The following is a 16,872-nucleotide window of genomic DNA, read 5'->3' as shown; positions in this document are numbered from 1 at the left end:
CTTGTTACTCTGAAATTTTCCTGTCACATTGAATTTTGAGGGAAAATTTAGTCTTTTCAAGTGCTCGCTGTGTGTTTTTTTTTTCATTCCAAACTAGTCTATGGGAAGTTTCCAATGTAGTAAAATAATTTGTGTGCCAAATTTTGTTTACATTCATTGTTGTTGTGTGCATTTGAGTCATTTCCGACTTCTGGTGACCCTAAGGCAAACCTAACATGGGGTTTTCTTAGCACGTTTCTTCACAGGAGTTTTGCCATTGTTATCCTCTGAGTCTGAGAAAATGTGACTTGCCGAAGGCTATCCAGTGGGTTTACATGACCAAGCTGGGATTCGGACCCTGGTCTCCAGAGTCATAGTCCAATACTTAAACCACTGACTACACCATGATGTGTCTCATACTAACTAGGAATTTAAATCTTTGTTCCTTTCATTCTCAAATGCGAGACTAAATAATTTCAAAAGTTCTTTCTTGCTGGCAAGATTATGAGAGATTTTGCATATTTTCCAATGATTTTTTGTAGCATTTGGGGACTTATTGTCGAAAATACATTTGCAAAGAACTTGGGGTGTTTTGCACAAAAACAATAGTTTGTATGGAAAAGAATTATTTTTGTACAGAAAACAGTGTATTGCGCACAAAATGATGGTTTTGGCATGAACAAAGAAGGTTGGGTGTCTGGTTTTTTCTTTATTTGCATAAACAATTTTTCACAAAAGCCCCCCTCCCCCCCCAAAAAAAACAACAACAACAGTTCACATGATGTTTTATCATTTTATTGATGGGTTGAGATACTGGGGGTCAAGGTTGTGAACATTTGTAGGTATTTTTAAATGTTCTTTAATGTCTCAAAGAATCTGAAACCGATGGAAGGTTTACAATGCTTTGTAATGTTACACATTTAAGAATGGTCCTTTTGTTCCTTGGTGAAAACTCAGGTCCAGGGCCTGATCACCTTTTACTTGGATGACTGCAGTCTTCTCCGGACTTGCCATTCTCTCAGCTTCATCCACTCATTACTGTCTAGCACTCTGCTGCTTTCAAACCATTCACTTCTCACATTATTCCAACCATGGGTGTATCTGCACTGTAGAAATAATGCAGTTTGATACCACTTTATCTGCCCTGGCTCCATCCTACAGAATCGTGGGATTAGTAGTTTTGTGAGGCACCAGAACTCTTGGGAGAGAAGGCTGAAGAACTTGTAAAACTACAAATCCCAGGATTCCATAGGTTGGAGCTTCAGCACTTATAGTGGTATCAAACTGCATTATTTCTACAGTGATCCAGTTTGAGACCACTTTCACTGCTCGGCTTAATGCTAGGGAATTCTGGGAGCTGTAGTCTTGTGAGACATTTAGCCTTCTCTGTCAGAGACCTCTGGGACCACAATAAACTACAATTCCTAGGATTCCCTAGCACTGAGCCAGGGCAGTTAAAGCGGTCTCAAACTGGATTATTTCTGCAACGTGTTTTGGAACTAGAAGTATCCTAGATGAACCTCCCCTGTTTAAAAATAAAGGTATAACATCTTTTAAGGGTATGCCACATGTTTGTACCATAATGCTAGGTTTTCAAAACAAACAAAAGCATCTGAACTCCTAGAGAAGCAAGAGGGATCCTCTTTAACTAATTACTTGAGTTATCACTTAAAGGCTCCAAAAGTTACCATCTTAGGGCCCGTACAGACAGGCCAAAATAAAGCACTTTCAGGTCACTTTGGAGGTATGCTGTTTAAATGATGCATGCATCCTAAGAGTCTGGAAGCCATGCCAAAGCCACGCTCCAGTCCTAAGGCGACAGCATGAAACGCAATGCGAATTAGCATTTGAACCATTTGGTTTTCCTCTTCCACTATTGAGCAAGGCTACACTTTGTAACTAAAGAATGTAAAGAATCTAGAAAGTATTTGGGGACTCCAAAGGAAATTCTCTTTCAATCCCCAAATTTCTAGCATAGCAGAACGAGACATCCAAAACTGTTCACATCTAGAACCCTTATATTTGCTCAGTTCACATTCCCTTGGTAACTTTGCTGCCCCTTTGGATGCCTGGACTGTACTTCTAAAGGTTCAACTGATGCAGTTTAAGTTACTGCAATGCTAGAAATTTGGAGACTGAAGGAAAATTTAGTTGCTGTGTGTGTGTTGGAAATCTTATTTGGGAGTGGGCAATACCCTCATTTTGATACCCTGTAGCTATAGCCTCTGTAAATTAGAATTTGAATATACAATATCTATTCCCCAGTTGTTAGAAATGGAACTGATTACAAGTAGCTCATTACTTATAACTCATTAACTGTGTACTCTAATTGGACAACACACAACTGTGTATGTGCTTTCAAGTTGTCTGTTGACTTATGGCAGCCCCATGAATATCGTAGAGTTTCCTTAGGCCAGGAATACTCAGAGATGGTTTTCCATTGCCTTCCTCCAAACCATAGCCACATATCCTAAAAAAATGAGCTGCTAGTCTTACGTTGTCAGGTTTCTTGCCACCAGATGGCGACTTCTGAGCCAAAATAGTAGCAGATGCAGTTTTTTAGCAATGCTGTCTTGCTCAAGGGCTTGGTGTTCATTAAAAACCTTGCAATATATTGTTCCAAATAGCTTGCCCCACAAGTGTCTCTTTCAGAAGCCAGATCGCAATAAAGTTAAAAGATCACCCAAATGCTTTTGACTCAAATGCATTTCACTTTCCTCTCTTCGCAGCAACCCCAGTGTACAAGTTGCAGCAGTTGAGGGAGGTGCTTTGCAGAAACTGCTGGTTATTTTGGCTACAGATCAGTCTCTAGCTGTGAAGAAAAAGGTAAGAGGGCAGCAGTGTACATTTGACCAGAGCTCTAGATATAACTGTACTGGAATTCTTGAGTAGATCTTTATAGACAGACAGCGCATATGGGAATCAGTAGTTTTAAAGCAGCATCAGGTTTATGGATGTGAACCCAGTAATTGGATGAAGACACTGTATCAGAGTTTTCTCTGAAATTAAGGACTACATTCTGTTGCCATTTTCATGCTAGATAATATATTTAGTTTTGCAGCCAGTTATCCTTGGAGTTCTTTAGGACAGGTAGGGGCCGGTCCTTCCATTGTATACACAGAGGAAGCTGTCTTAGATGCCAAATGCTAGGGAATAGTAGTGGCAGCGCCTGGGGTCTTCTTCATGCCCATCTCCACCATAACCTTTCCCTTCTGTTGGAAGTAAAGCTGTGTGTGTCTCATGGCTTGGCTTGTACCTCCTGAACCAGTTTGCTGTGCTCAGGTATGTTAGAAGACGTCTCATCTCCAGCAGCGACATCTTGTGACTTCTAGAGGGACAGTGAATCTGCTCAGGGTTTTGGACTGAACTTTAAAGGAGCTAGCCAAGGCATTGAACTTATTTGTGGGGATGGATTGAGCACCTTATGTAGTGTTTTTAAAGTTTGGACTACAACCAAAAATGGACTTGAGAGCCATCAGCAGCCACCCATCACAAGCACTGAAGCCAAAATTCAACTAGAACTTGAATTTATATTTGTATATCCACATACAGAAGTAAGGGTGTGTGTGCTTTGCTTCAAGCAGCATAATGTCTTGGACTAGCTGGTGTAGTGTTACCACGCTATGGATGGCAGGTGATGTATTTTCCATAGTGCAAAAGACATACTCAGCTGACAGCAACAGAAGCAGAGTTGTGCATGTAGCAATGTTGCATATTGTGGTTATGCACATTACATTGTGGTACCCAGTCATTGACAGGTTTCACAGCAATTCTATTCTTCATGGGAGTTGCATCGTTCCAATGCAATGTATCTCTGTATGTAGATATTTATACTATGCTGAGGGGAATGTGTGAAGCCGCTCTGAGTCCCAGTCCTGGGGAAAGAGCGGGGTACAAATAAATAGACAGACAGACAGACAGACAGACAGACAGACAGAAAAGCAAGGTGGATTGTCCTGGATCAAGGACACAGAGGGCAGAGCTTTCTGTTATCTTGGCCCTGTGTATATATCCAGGCCACTGCTTCTCCACATTAAATTCTTCTTTCCTCAAACTACTTTTTTCTTTCTGTTGAAACAGTAATTGTTGTTATATGCTTCCAAGTCACTTTTTACTTGTGGTGCCCCTAAGGTGAACCTATCATAGGGTTTTCTTGACAATTTTCAAACATGTATTAACAGAATACTTGGGGAAATAAATTACCAGGAACAAATGGCATCTCAGCATTGCTGCTTCAAGCTACAGAGACAGAATGTAATCAAGTTCTAACTAAAACCAGTCAGCAAACATGGAATACAAAAGAATGGCCCACAGATTAGAAACATTCAATATACATTCCAATTTCCAAGAAAGAGGATACCAGGAATTGCTGTAACCACAAGACCGTTACATTAATTTCCCATACAAGTAAAGTCATACATACATTCAAAATTCTACAACAAATTCTTTCAACATATATGGAACAAGAAATGCCAGACGTCCAAGCTTGGTTCAAGAAAGGAAGAGGCACTAGGCATCGCACTGCATATTAGATAATAAAGCACACCAAAGAATTTTAAAAAACCAGCCTGTGTTTTATAGATTATAACAAAGCCTGTGATTGTATAGGAAAAACTATAGATCTCTGTTAAAGAAATGGGTGTACCACTACATTTGATTGTCGGTGAAGCATAACCAGTATTTAGGACAAGAGGCTACTGGTAGGAAAGAATACAGAGAAACTGAATGGTTTCCAATTGGCAAGGGGGTCAGGCAAGACTGCATTTTATCACCCTATCTGTTTAGTTTATATGCTGAATGTATCACACACAAAGTGAGATTAGACTTAGAAGTCTGAGACATGAAAATTAGAGGAAGGACCATAAACAGTTTAATATATGCAGTGACACCATACTATTAGCAGAATCATAGAATCATAGATTTGGAAGAGACCTCCAAGGAAGGAGACTCCACCACTCTCGGAGGGAGTGTGTTCCACTGTCGAACAGCCCTTGGTCAGGATGTTCCTCCTAATGTTGAGGTGGAATCTCTTTTCCTGCAGTTTTCATCCATTGTTCCGGGTCCTGTTCTCTGGAGCAGCAGAAAACAAGCTTGCTCCCTCCTTTCAGGTATTTAAACAGGGTTATCATATTACCTCTTAACCTTCTCTTCTCCAGACTAAACATCCCCAGCTCCCTAGGGTGTTCCTCATAGGGCATGGTTTCAAGACCTTTCACCATTTTAGTCTCTCAATGTCCTTTTTGAATTGTGGTGCCCAGAACTGGACATAATATTCCAGGTGGGGCCTGACCAAAGCAGAATAGAATGTCACTATTACTTCCCTTAATCTAGACACCACTTCTATTGATGCAGCCTAAAATCGCATTGGCCTTTTTAGCTGCTGCATCACACTGTTGATTCATGTTCAACTTGTGGTCTACTTGGACTCTCAGATCCCTTTCACATGTTCAGCCAGGTGTCCCCCATCTTATATGTGTGCATTTTGTCTTTCCGCCCTAAGTGCAGTACCTTACATTTCTCCGTATTGAATTTCATTTTGTTAGCTTTGGCCCAGCTTTCTAGTCTATTCAGGTCATTTTGAATTTTGATCCTGTCTTCTGGGGTATTAGCTACTCCTCTTAGTTTGGTGTCATCTGCAAATTTGATGAGTATGCCCCCAATTCTGTCATCCAAGTCATTGATAAAGATGTTGAATAGCATTGGGCCCAGGACAGAACCCCGTGAGACCCCAATGATCACTTCTTTCCAGGATGAAAAGGAGCCATTGTTGAGCACCCTTTGGGTTCGGCCAGTCAACCAATTACAAATCCATGTAACAGTTACCTTGTCTAACCCACATTTTACAAGCTTGTTTACAAGAATGTCATGGGGAACCTTGTCAAAGGCCTTACTGAAATCAAGATATGCTATATCCACAGCATTCCCTTCATCTAACAAGCTGGTAATTTTATTTAAAACAAGAGATCAGATTTGTCTGGCATGACTTGTTTCTCTGAAACCCATGTTGACTTTTGTGATTATGGAATTGCCATCTAGATGTTCACAGACTCTCTGTTTAATGATCTGCTCTAGAATCTTTCCTAGAACTGATGTCAGACTAACTGGACAATAATTGTTGGGATCCTCTTTTCTTCCCTTTTTGAAGATGGGGACAGTGTTTGCCCTCCTCCAGAAGATAGTAAAGACTTGGAACAAGTACTGAAGAAAGTGCAAAGACACATTAAAAAAAACCAAAATACCGACCACAGATAATTTATATAACTTGAAAACAGATGATAAAAAACATTGAAATAGTTCAAGATTTTTCATATCTTGGCTCAGTCATTAATCAGAATAGAGACTGCAGTCAAGTAATCAGATGACTAGGACTTGGAAGGGCTATGTTAGGATTGTCCATGCCATCATAGTTTCCATTTCTGGGAACAGTTGTGAAAGCTGGATGGTGAAGAAAGCTGATGGGGGGGGGGAGCAACTCATTTGAGATGCTGGAAAAGAGACCTACAGATACCATGGACTGCTAAATAGACAAATACTGTGGGCCCTTGGTATCCGCTGGATTTTGGTTGCAGGACCCCCCATGGATAACATTTTCAAACCGTGGGTGGTTGAATCAGTGGATAAAAAAAAATCTGTAGATGCAGAGGGTTGGCTGTAAATGGGTCCAAATGAAATCAAGCCTGAACTCTTCCTAGAAGTCCAGATGACTAAACTGAGACTATTGTACTTTGGTCATATTGTGAGAAGACATGACTCCCTAGAAAAGATAATAATGCAAGGTAAGGTGGAAGGCAGTAGGAAAAGAGGAAGGCCACATTCTAGATTGATAGACTCAATCAAGGAAGCCATAGCCCTGAGTCTGCAAGACTTGAGCAGGGCTGTTGATGATAGGGTGATTTGAAGGGCTCTCATTCATGGAGTCTCCATAAGTCAACTCGACTTGATGGCTGTTAACAACAACAAACCAAATAGGAACTTTGTTACATCCCTTGGTGTGTAATTGGCTGAGTTGGGTAACTTTCAGGTCCCATAAGGAGAAGTTATTTTTCTCAAGCACAGTTCCTAGAATCTCTCAGTAGCATGTCTAATAACACAGCTGGTTGGAGGTTTCTGGGAGCTCTGTGTGTGTATGTGTGCGTGTGTGCACACACACCTCCAAACTCCTGTCAATTTACAATAATCCATGATGTAGTTTCCCAAATTTTTTCTAAACTTTGGTCTCAAAAAGATAGGCTTGAAATCAAAAATAAGATGCACATGATCTAGACGTGGTGATTGAACACCTCAGTGTACCATCTGTTGAGTAAAATTTTAAGGAGAGATTATATCATTCAGGTGCAAATAGCTTCACAGAATTCATGTTCTATTGTTGTATAGACCTGTGGCAGTGAACACATTCAGTCCAAAGATACAGACTAGAGATTATATAGTTTTTCCCCATCTATCTTGTAAGACCTGCTCTGCATTTTATAGATGTGTATCTTTTTCTTCCAGCAAAACAGAGACAACTAATCAATTCAGATCAGATTTGATGGTATTACATAGTGATTGAAAGTCCAAAGATTTGCTTTTTGATCTCAGGTCCAATTTTCTACATGTCCAGGGCTTTCAGGAAGTCCTATCCTTCCTATTGTGATACTGTTTGTGTGTCAATCAGCAAAATTCAGATCTCTCCATAATAAGATATGATTGGTCCTTGGTGTGTTTGTTTTGGAGCTTAGAGAAAGAGGGATTCCTATTTTCTGACATGCTTTATTCATATATTTTGCTGTAGTACTTCAAGTGTACATTCCAATTATCTTTAGTCCTTATATTCTGCTAATTGAATTTATCCTTCAGTATGCTTCAGCTGCAGTGCATGTATAAAATTAATACCGACCATATTTCAAGTGTTCAGTGTTCTTCAGGATTGAAGACTGAAGCTACTGAATTGTTCTGAACAACATACAGTGTTGGATGAGGAGAACATAGCCTTGCTGAACCTCTTTGTGACATTTGGTACTATTAACTGGTGGTTGGGTACCTTTGCCCCTGCAGATGTTTTCGGCTACCACTCTCATCCCTTAGGATTGGGAGTGTTTCTATGGTAGTTGGGGCTTTTAGTTTTTTGAACTCCAAAACTTCTGGATGCCCAAACGTTATTGACCTCTTCTAAACCATTATATTCTTCTGTTTTAAAGCATTGGTTTCAGTGGGGGTTGTTGTGGTGGTGGTGGTGCACCTTCAAGTCATTTCCAGCTTATGGTGGCCCAAAGACTATCATGGGGTTTTCTTAGCAAGATTTATTTTTGCCTTCCTCTCACCCAGTGGATTTCCATGGCTAAGCAGGGATTCGAAGCCTGGTCTCTCAGAGACTTAGCCCAACACTCAAACCATTACACAACGTGGGGTATTTTTTTGAGAATTCTGCCCTATCTACATGAGATATGATCTATGTGATGGCAACACAGTAAACTACCTCTTTTCCCCTTAGTTCAGTGTTTTCTGTACTGTAATGATTGGTGGCAGCTTTCTAGTGGTTTCAGAGAAGCATCTTTTCGATCCCCAGCTGGAGATTGAACCCAAGACTTTCTGCATGCAAGCACAAGCTCTGCCATTGAACTGTGGGCTTTCTGTAACTCTAGTCCTGATGATTTCTAGATCTGTCAGAAGGATTGAGTGGGCTACCATTCTTGATAGACTATAATAGATACTGTGTTTTGACATTCTGTATTGTTTCCTTGTTTGATTAATCTAGGTACAGTAACAAATGTTCTTAGAATAATGCCTGATTGCAGTTGTGGGTTAGGACAGCAGTAACAAATTGAGGCTTCAATCCTATCAAGACAGAAGAGAGGATGATGAACCAACCCAAGGAGGCTGTGGTTTACTTGTCCTAAATGGGCTTACAGGCTGCAGTGGCGAGGAGCAGCTTTTACAAGCTTTGGTTAATGGGCCATCTTCAGTTACTTCTCTTGGAGGAAGATGTGGTCTCCAGTACCTGTGCTTTTGTCATTCCTGTTTTGACCATGACAGTGTACTTTATGTGATGCTGACTTTTAAGTAAAGGTTGCAAACAGAGATGGGGAACATTTGGCTCTTCAAGTGTTGCTGTTTTGAGAAGGAACAACGCTCAACATTGGCAGTGCTATCTATCGGCTGAGAGTAGTTACAGTCCAACAACATCTGGAAGGCCCTTTGTTCTCTGGTATTCTAGCAGATCTGTAAATAGCTTACTTCCTAAGATTGTTAACTCTAGAAAGCATCAGGCCTTCTTTTTTTAGTTCCTCTGCTCTGGTTGTTGGTCTGCTTCCTGGCTCCATTCAAGGTGCTGGCATTGACTTAGAAAGACCCAGATAGCAAGATCTCTTCCCATCCTTTATGCTGGTGCAGACCTGGTCTTTTTTCTGGGATGGTCCCACATCATGGAATGCTTCCTGTAGTGGAGTTAATCTGCCTACATGCCAACAATCTTCCAGCTCCTTGAATTTTAAATTGCTGTTTGATCTAGTTTGTTGCTGAGATTTGATTTGGCTATTCTATTAAGGTTTTATTGATGCTTTTATGTTTGTCCTGGATTGTTTCTCGTTTTAATTTGGCTGTCCTTTTGAGTGCCATTCAGCAATAGAGAATGTAGCTTATAAATGTCTGAATGAACCATTTCAGCAATGCTTTGGCAACTCAATAAAGTTGATCAGTGTTATCCCCATGTAATAGATATTGGGAGTGGGAAGTGTTGAGGCAAAGGAGGCTGTGATGTATTTTTGCCCACTCAATTCAGAAATCAGATGGAATTTGAACTCAGGACTAGGATGGCTTACATCATTAGCAATGATGCTATATTAGTGGTTACATCAGAGATAGGAATTGTGCATCCTGGTGGATGAATTGCAGTTCCCAACATTCCTAATTATTGGTTGTGCTGGCTAGGACTGCTGGGACTTGCAGTCTTAATAACATCTGGAGAGTAGTTTAATTCCCACCTTTGGGTTATATCCTCATTTAAGTAGGTCTATTGCCATCAATGGGACTTCAGGGAGGCTCAAAGCTCATTGATTTCAAAAGATCCTCTCAGTGTGCAGCTGCTGAGATCCAGCTTCATGCCTACATGTTGCTTTCTATTTGGCTAAATGAGCTCTGGCCTGCAGAGTTATAAAGCTGCTTTTGTGTGCAGCACCCTCAGTGTGTCCAATGCTTCACAGAAGAGGGGGGCAGGTTGCTACTAAGGAGCTTACTCTCTTTAGATCTCAATTGGGGAAATAACAGAGGGGAGGATGAGGATAGTGCAAAGAGTAAACAGAGAAGCACAATATGGTGAGTTCCACAGCACGTGTTTTGGCTTAGTTTCATCCAAAGTGGCTTCCTAGTGCGACATGGGAACCCATGGGTGGTGTCAGAAAGGTACAGGAAAAACAGATTTTGCTGTAGACGAAGTAAGTGATGGCATCATACAGGTTTTCTGAGAAAGCCTTTCAAGACTACAGGCTAATGAGAGAGAAGTCTTTCAAGAGCAGGATTCAAAGACATAGCTGTGTTAGTTTGGAAAATCAGTATGCAAAGGGATACATCTGAAGAAGTAGGCTCAAGTCATGCTACCAGCTTCTTTCTTTCAATTAGTCTCAAAGGTGCTACAAGAGCTCTTTCAAGAGCAGAGAAACATTTGAATGATGGTGTGTGGGGGAGCAGGAGGAGCAAAGGTCATGGGAATTGGATGTCAGCATGTGGGAGGAGGAAGAGGCCACCCCACCATCCAGGAAGAGCTTTACAGTCTGCCTGCCTGCGTACCTGCCTGCTTGCTGTTGGCTGCTGGCAGCCTTACCTGGAAGACTGTTGCCTTTTGAGAGGCCATTCCCTTCAGGACCAGGCTCCTGGCACCCAGCTAATTCCTGGCTAAACAGCCATGTAGGACAGCCTGTCCCCTTTCTAAGGGGATAAAAGCTGGGTGCCTGCTGCAGCGGGTGTGTTGCTGGTGGAGCCGCCGCAGAAAGGAGTGACACCAAAGGGATTTATAACAATAACCATCTGATTTATAACAATAATGGGCAGTTGGAGATACGGTAGGGGGAGTCAGTTGTATCACTGTGGTAGAAGGGAGACACACAGGGTACTTCCTATTCAAATAACCTGTATAGCCTTGACAGCTGGCCCCCTGGGCTGAAAATGCTGCTGCTCAGTGGCGGGTCAGTGAATGGTAAAACAGCACTGATCCAGGACTTGATCCTGGATGAGCATGCCGACCAGGCCTGTATTACGGAGACCTGGCTGGATGAAGCTGGGGGAGCTAATCTTTCCTAGTTTTGCCCACCTGGGTTTTCCGTACATCAGCAGGCGAGGCCTGGGGGATGGGGAGGTGGAATTGCAGTGGTCTATTAGGATCCAATCTTCCTTATCAGGTCCCTGTCCCACAGTGTATATTTATTTAAAGGTGGATGGCTAGGACAGAATAGGGATTTTGTTGATGTACCGCCCACCTTTCTGCAACCGGACCTGTTTATCCCGAATTGGCCTTTTTAGTCACCAACGCGGGATGAGTCCTTCCTGAATCTTTGTTCGCGAAGCAAAGCCAGAGAGAGAGAGAGAGAGAGAGAGAGAGAGAGAGAGAGAGAGAGAGAGAGACCGCCCACCCCATTGCACAACAGCCTCCCTGCCTGAGCTGACAGAGTTAGTCTCTGCAGAAGCGGAGTCCCCTTGGCTTATTGTGGTGGGGAACTTCACCATCCATGTGGATACTACACTGTCAGGAACAACTCAGGACTTCATGTGTGCCATGACAACCATGGGGCTGCCCCAAGTAATATCTGAGGCCACCCATGTACTGGGACATACTCTGGAGCTGTTTGTCTGTTCAGGACAGGATAATAGTGATCTGGGAGTGGAAGAACTCTGTAGTTCTGTTGTCATGGACTGATCACTACCTGGTAGGAGTTAGACTCACTGGGATTCAGAGGCTTTGTAGTGGTGGGGGGCTGATTAAACCTCCTACCCCAGGAGGTTTATGGATCTGGATGGATTCCTGATGGCTTTTGGGGAGTTTCCTGCTGCCTTGGCATGTGATCCTGTCGAAGTTGTGGCTGATCTCTGGAATAGGGAAATGGCCAAGGCTTGCCCCTAAGCATCCGCTCCTATGAAATGCAGCCAGATGTGCCCCCGGTTTACCAGGGAGCTGACAATGATGAAATGAGTGGGACGGAGACTAGAGCGACGATGGCGGAAGACTGGGAGTGAATCTGACTAAACACAGGCTAGAGCTTATTGGAAAGCTTATGCCATGGCAGTGGTAACAGCAAAGAAACTATACTTCTCTGCCACCATTCTTTCTGCACAGTGTCATCCAACAGAGCTGTTTTGAGTTGTCAGGGGCCTTTTACATTCTGGCCCCCACGAAGGAAATAAAGACCATTCGACAGCTCGCTGTGAAGAATTTGCAAGTCACTTTGGAGACAAAAATCACTCGGATTCACTCTGACTTGGATGCTATAGTTGAGACAGGTCCAGTAGATGTAATCTTAGCATTTGCTTGTCCCATATTATTGGATAAGTTTCAATTTGTGCAACCTGAGGATGCTGACAAGATCCTTGGAGAAGTGAAAGCCACCACCTGCATACTAGATCCTTGCCCCTCCTGGCTTCTGAAATCAGCTAAAGGGGGACTGGCCAAGTGGGTAAAGGAAGTGGTGAATGCTTCTTGGCCCCTGGCCTGCAGAGTCCCACAGGGTTCTGTGTTGTCCCCCATGTTATTTAACATCTACATGAAACCACTGGGAGAGGTCATCCAGAGTTCTGGGATGTGGTGTGATCAATATGCAGATGACACTCAACTCTGTCTCTCCTTTCCATCTGGCTCCAAGGAAGCTATCTCTGTGCTGAACCAGTGTCTCCTGTCAGTAATGGACTAGATGAGGGCAAACAAATGCAGACTTAATCCAGACAAGACAGAGGTGCTCCTGGTCAGTCATAAGGCAGGATAGGGAATTGGGGCTTTGCCTGTGCTGGAGTTACCTTCCCCTGAAATTTAAAGCTCGCAGCTTGGGTGTGCTCCTGGACTCCACTTTGAGCCTGGATGCCCAGGTTTCAGGAGTGGCCAGGAGTGCATTTGCAGAATTAAAACTTGTGCACCATCTGTGCCCATTCTTTGAGACATCAGTTCTGACTATGGTGACACATGCCTTGATTACATCCTGTTTGGACTACCTCAACGCACTCTACATGGGGCTGCCTTTGGAAACTAAGCCTCAGCCAACTTGGCCAATAGTCAGGAATTATGGGAACTGAAGTCCAAAACATCTGGAGGGCTAAAGGTTGAGAACCACTACATCTAGGGCCTTCAGCATAACCTTTGGCAGAAGTTGACCATAGAGTCATGCTGGAGGACTTAGAGATTCCTAGAGAAAACATATTAATCAAATCTGTGAATAATCAAATTGGCAAAAGTCAAAGCCATGGATGGGGGCTGACTGTATTGAGTCAGACCAGTGGAGAGATTTGGGGTTGGATTGCAGGAGGGCCATGGAAAGCTTTGATAGAAGGGACAAAGGACATATGGTGCCACCATGTGCTGCTGCTTAAGATGAATACAGCTGGAATAATGATGAGGGGCAATTTCTTGTTAACTGACCCTTTGCTGGGTTGCATTGCCATTTGCTGGGTCTAGGCTTTTGTGATGTTATCATAGTTCTGAAGCTTTCTAAAGGGGGAGATGAAGCTAGCATAGCACAGTTTACAGGACTGCAGGGCAGATTGTCCAGCATAATATGGACTGTCAAAAAGAAAACTGATTCCACTGGCAGGCCTGAATATCAGAGTCTAACAAACATCGGAGTAGACATTTGGGGAATGAGATAATTGCTTCATGCAGCTCAGTAATCCGCCTCCAGCCGTGACCAATATTTGATGTTGGTTTTTTTTTCAGGGGACAAAGCCTTGATAAAGGCCCCTAGCTCAATGTATGGGACAGACTGATTGAGAGCTGGAGGCTTGGTTCTTCACTGGCTCTTCGGTGATCAATTTGCTCTTTGAGGCGTGAGATCCATTTACCCTTATCAGGCAGAATAGCAAAGATGTTGTTGATCACAAATGTTTACAGTTCCTCTAGAAGCTACAGTCATCGTTTTCTCATTCAGCTGCAGTTTGGACAAGTTACTCTTTCTGGATGACAACTCACAGCATCCCCACTTAACGCCCATGTCTGGGGAATTCTGGTATCTATTGTTTCCCCCCTTAACTTTTCCAGGCTCTGAATATAGCAACCCTTTGCAATCATCAAGTAAACCTACCTCCTCCTTGTCTTTATTCATTATGCACTCTGTGTCAGTGTAATCAAGGCTGTGCTGTCGACATATTAACAAGGGTGCCCTGGAATATATTAGCCTTTAGCTGTGTTTTAAAACCCCGGAGCTTCTCTGGATGAGTGTGTGTGCCTCAGAAAAAGAAGCAAGACTGATGGTATGTTCATGTAAGAGGAAAATGCTTCCTGAGGGAAAATCCCTTTCTCAGTGCAGACCCTTATATAAAGCTGTGCTTGCAGAAAAATGTTTATAGCATCTCCCTGAAAGCTGTGTGGAGTGTACTCTTAATCTTACAAAGCACTCTGCTTGTGTCCTAAAGGAAAGAATGGTGGACAGGAGAATTTGCCTCCTCCTGTTTTCCACAGCTACGTTCTTGCCATATAGTTTTTCACATGGTGGGGGGAGTGGTTCATCTCTGCCTAACATTCTTAGCAGTGTCCAAAAATTGGCAAGGGAGGAGTAAGGGCTGTAACCGCCTCTTTCCTTCCCGTTGCTTTTTGCTAATCACACTTCAGCACATAACCCTGGAGGGCTTTTCCTGCAAATTGCTTTGAGCATGTTCACTCTGCATGTTCCGCTGGCTACTTTCTCAGGTTGCAGCACACACTCTGTAGTACCACAGGGAACACTATAGGCAGACTTATGAATAAGGACTTGCTAACACCTTGCATTCCCATCCTGCTCACTTTGGAGGAAGACAACTGTTGAGGATCAGTTCTTGTTCTGCTCTGAGTAGCCAGGGGAATTTTAACTGCTCTGAGGGGTTTTAGGCCTGTGTTGACTTATCTTTAGGCCTATGCAGGTGTTCCTTTCTGTGCAAGGTGGGGATATTTGTTACCCTCACATATTCCTTGTGTTTTTACATCAGTCTTCTCACATGGAGAGCAACCTGGTGAAAAGAAGAGCCTCCTATTACTTGTAGAGATACTCTGTGTGAATTCCAGAATGCAGGAAGACTGGTGTTTTGGATCACATGAACACACCAAGGAGGGTCCTGTCTTCATAAAATCGCTCTTCATATAAGGAGAATGATGGCAATGCTGGCCTAGGGAAAGGCAGGGAAATGTGCTGTGTGTCCTGATATGTTTACTTTGCATGAAAAAAATCAACCTGCTTAGAACTCTAGGGTCACCCTAGTCCTGCCTTGGCACTGTGTATCCACTGGCAAAGCAGCCTGCCTGGAGGGTTTCCCTGCTTGATGCTTCTATCTTCCAGCAACATGGTGCAGTCAAGGAAGTATCTGTATGTGCATCATTGGGAGGGCTTGTAGGAGATGGACAGGTAATTTCATTTATATCTTGACTTTTCTCCGGTGAGTACAGAACCTCACACGTAGATGGGCTATAGCTTCAGGGGTGGAGGTGGCAAAATGAGAGCATTTCCTTCCCAAACAAGAATTCTGCCCCACCAATGAAATTTGCCTCTGGCTCTCAAATGTCTATGGAGACATTGAAACACACTTAAAACTCTTATACCTGCTCTCCCCACATTCTCTTGCTATGTCTGTCTCTTTTGCTTGGATGCTTCTTAAATACTCAACTGAAGTTTTAAGTTGCTGCAATGCTAGAAATTTGAAAACTGAAGGAAACTTTCATTGGATGGCAAATTCTTACTTAGAGGAAGGCAGTGCCCACATATTGCTATCCCTGTAGCTATACCCTGTAGCTATACCCTCCTGCACAGCTCTTGTACTCCCCGCTTTATTTTTACAACAACCCTACGATGTAGAGGGTGACTGGCCCAAAGTCTGCCAGAAGGTTTTATGGCTCAGTGGGGGGCTTAAACCTGGATTTTCATAATCCCCACTAAACGCTCTAGTGGCTAGCCACCACATCACACTGCTTTGAGTTGCTGTATAGAAGCTCCTTGGTAAATGCAGTGTGGGCTGACGTACATTGGTTTTCCCTTGGAGTTTTAAGAGATCCGAGCCATGCTATTCCTCAGTCTCTCCTCTGGCACACCACAGGAAACATATATGGGTGCCATATGGGTGCCATGGCAACAAGTGAATATTGTTTGGTTCGTTGGTTTTTTGCAAGAGAGAGTTGAATTTGTGCAGAGGGGAAATGTCCAGCATTTAACAGCATGGAAGAGGGTTGGAATGTTGGAAGACAGTGACTAAGTGGAGTAAGGTTTATAGGTCTTCACTGACCTTCAAATTATCATGCAAAGCAAAAATAAAAATAAGAATAAATAAAGGGGAGTTCTAATCTGTGCCCGAGTTGTGCTTTAAAAAATCAGGAAGCGGTTTGGATGAAAAACTGGCAGGCTAGGCAGATGTCAAGTTCCCTCTGCAGTATTCCTTTCTAGCCCTTCCTTGACTAAAAGAGAGAACAGGTCAGCACTAGCTAGAATGCTCTTTCCATTAGCATTTAAGAAGAAGAGAGATACTTGCACGTATCAGACTTCTGGTACTGTGAGGACACCGTAGAGATTTATTTTTCATTCATTTGTGATGCCATGGGAATTGAAACATCACCAGATGTCATTGCTGTAGTCTAGATAAAGAAGAAGGCTCATCCTCTGTACTATTGGAGAGGATGCAATAGAGAAACAAACTAAACTGGAAAGGGAAGAAATGTTCTCTGCTCAGACCTGCTCAGAAAATTGTCTCCTTGAAGGTCAGATTGAT

At 42.9% G+C, this 16,872-nt stretch overlaps 1 protein-coding gene across 3 annotated transcripts in view; it reads left to right on the top strand.

Moving 5' to 3' along the window:
- SIL1 (SIL1 nucleotide exchange factor) overlaps positions 1 to 16,872 on the top strand; it is a 61,774-nt gene that overhangs the window by 35,655 nt on the left and 9,247 nt on the right. For all 3 annotated transcript variants that reach the window (XM_089477879.1, XM_089477881.1, XM_089477880.1), the window contains exon 8: positions 2,709 to 2,805. In XM_089477879.1, coding sequence (XP_089334005.1) covers positions 2,709 to 2,805 — 97 coding nt within the window. The remainder of the gene's footprint in view (positions 1 to 2,708; positions 2,806 to 16,872) is intronic.

This window comes from Sceloporus occidentalis, unplaced genomic scaffold (genome assembly GCF_023333645.1).
Source record: "Sceloporus occidentalis isolate IW3139 unplaced genomic scaffold, rSceOcc1.0.p SCAF_12, whole genome shotgun sequence".
In the NCBI taxonomy this organism is placed as follows: Eukaryota; Metazoa; Chordata; class Lepidosauria; order Squamata; family Phrynosomatidae; genus Sceloporus; species Sceloporus occidentalis.
This window is presented reverse-complemented; position numbering and strand designations above follow the sequence as displayed.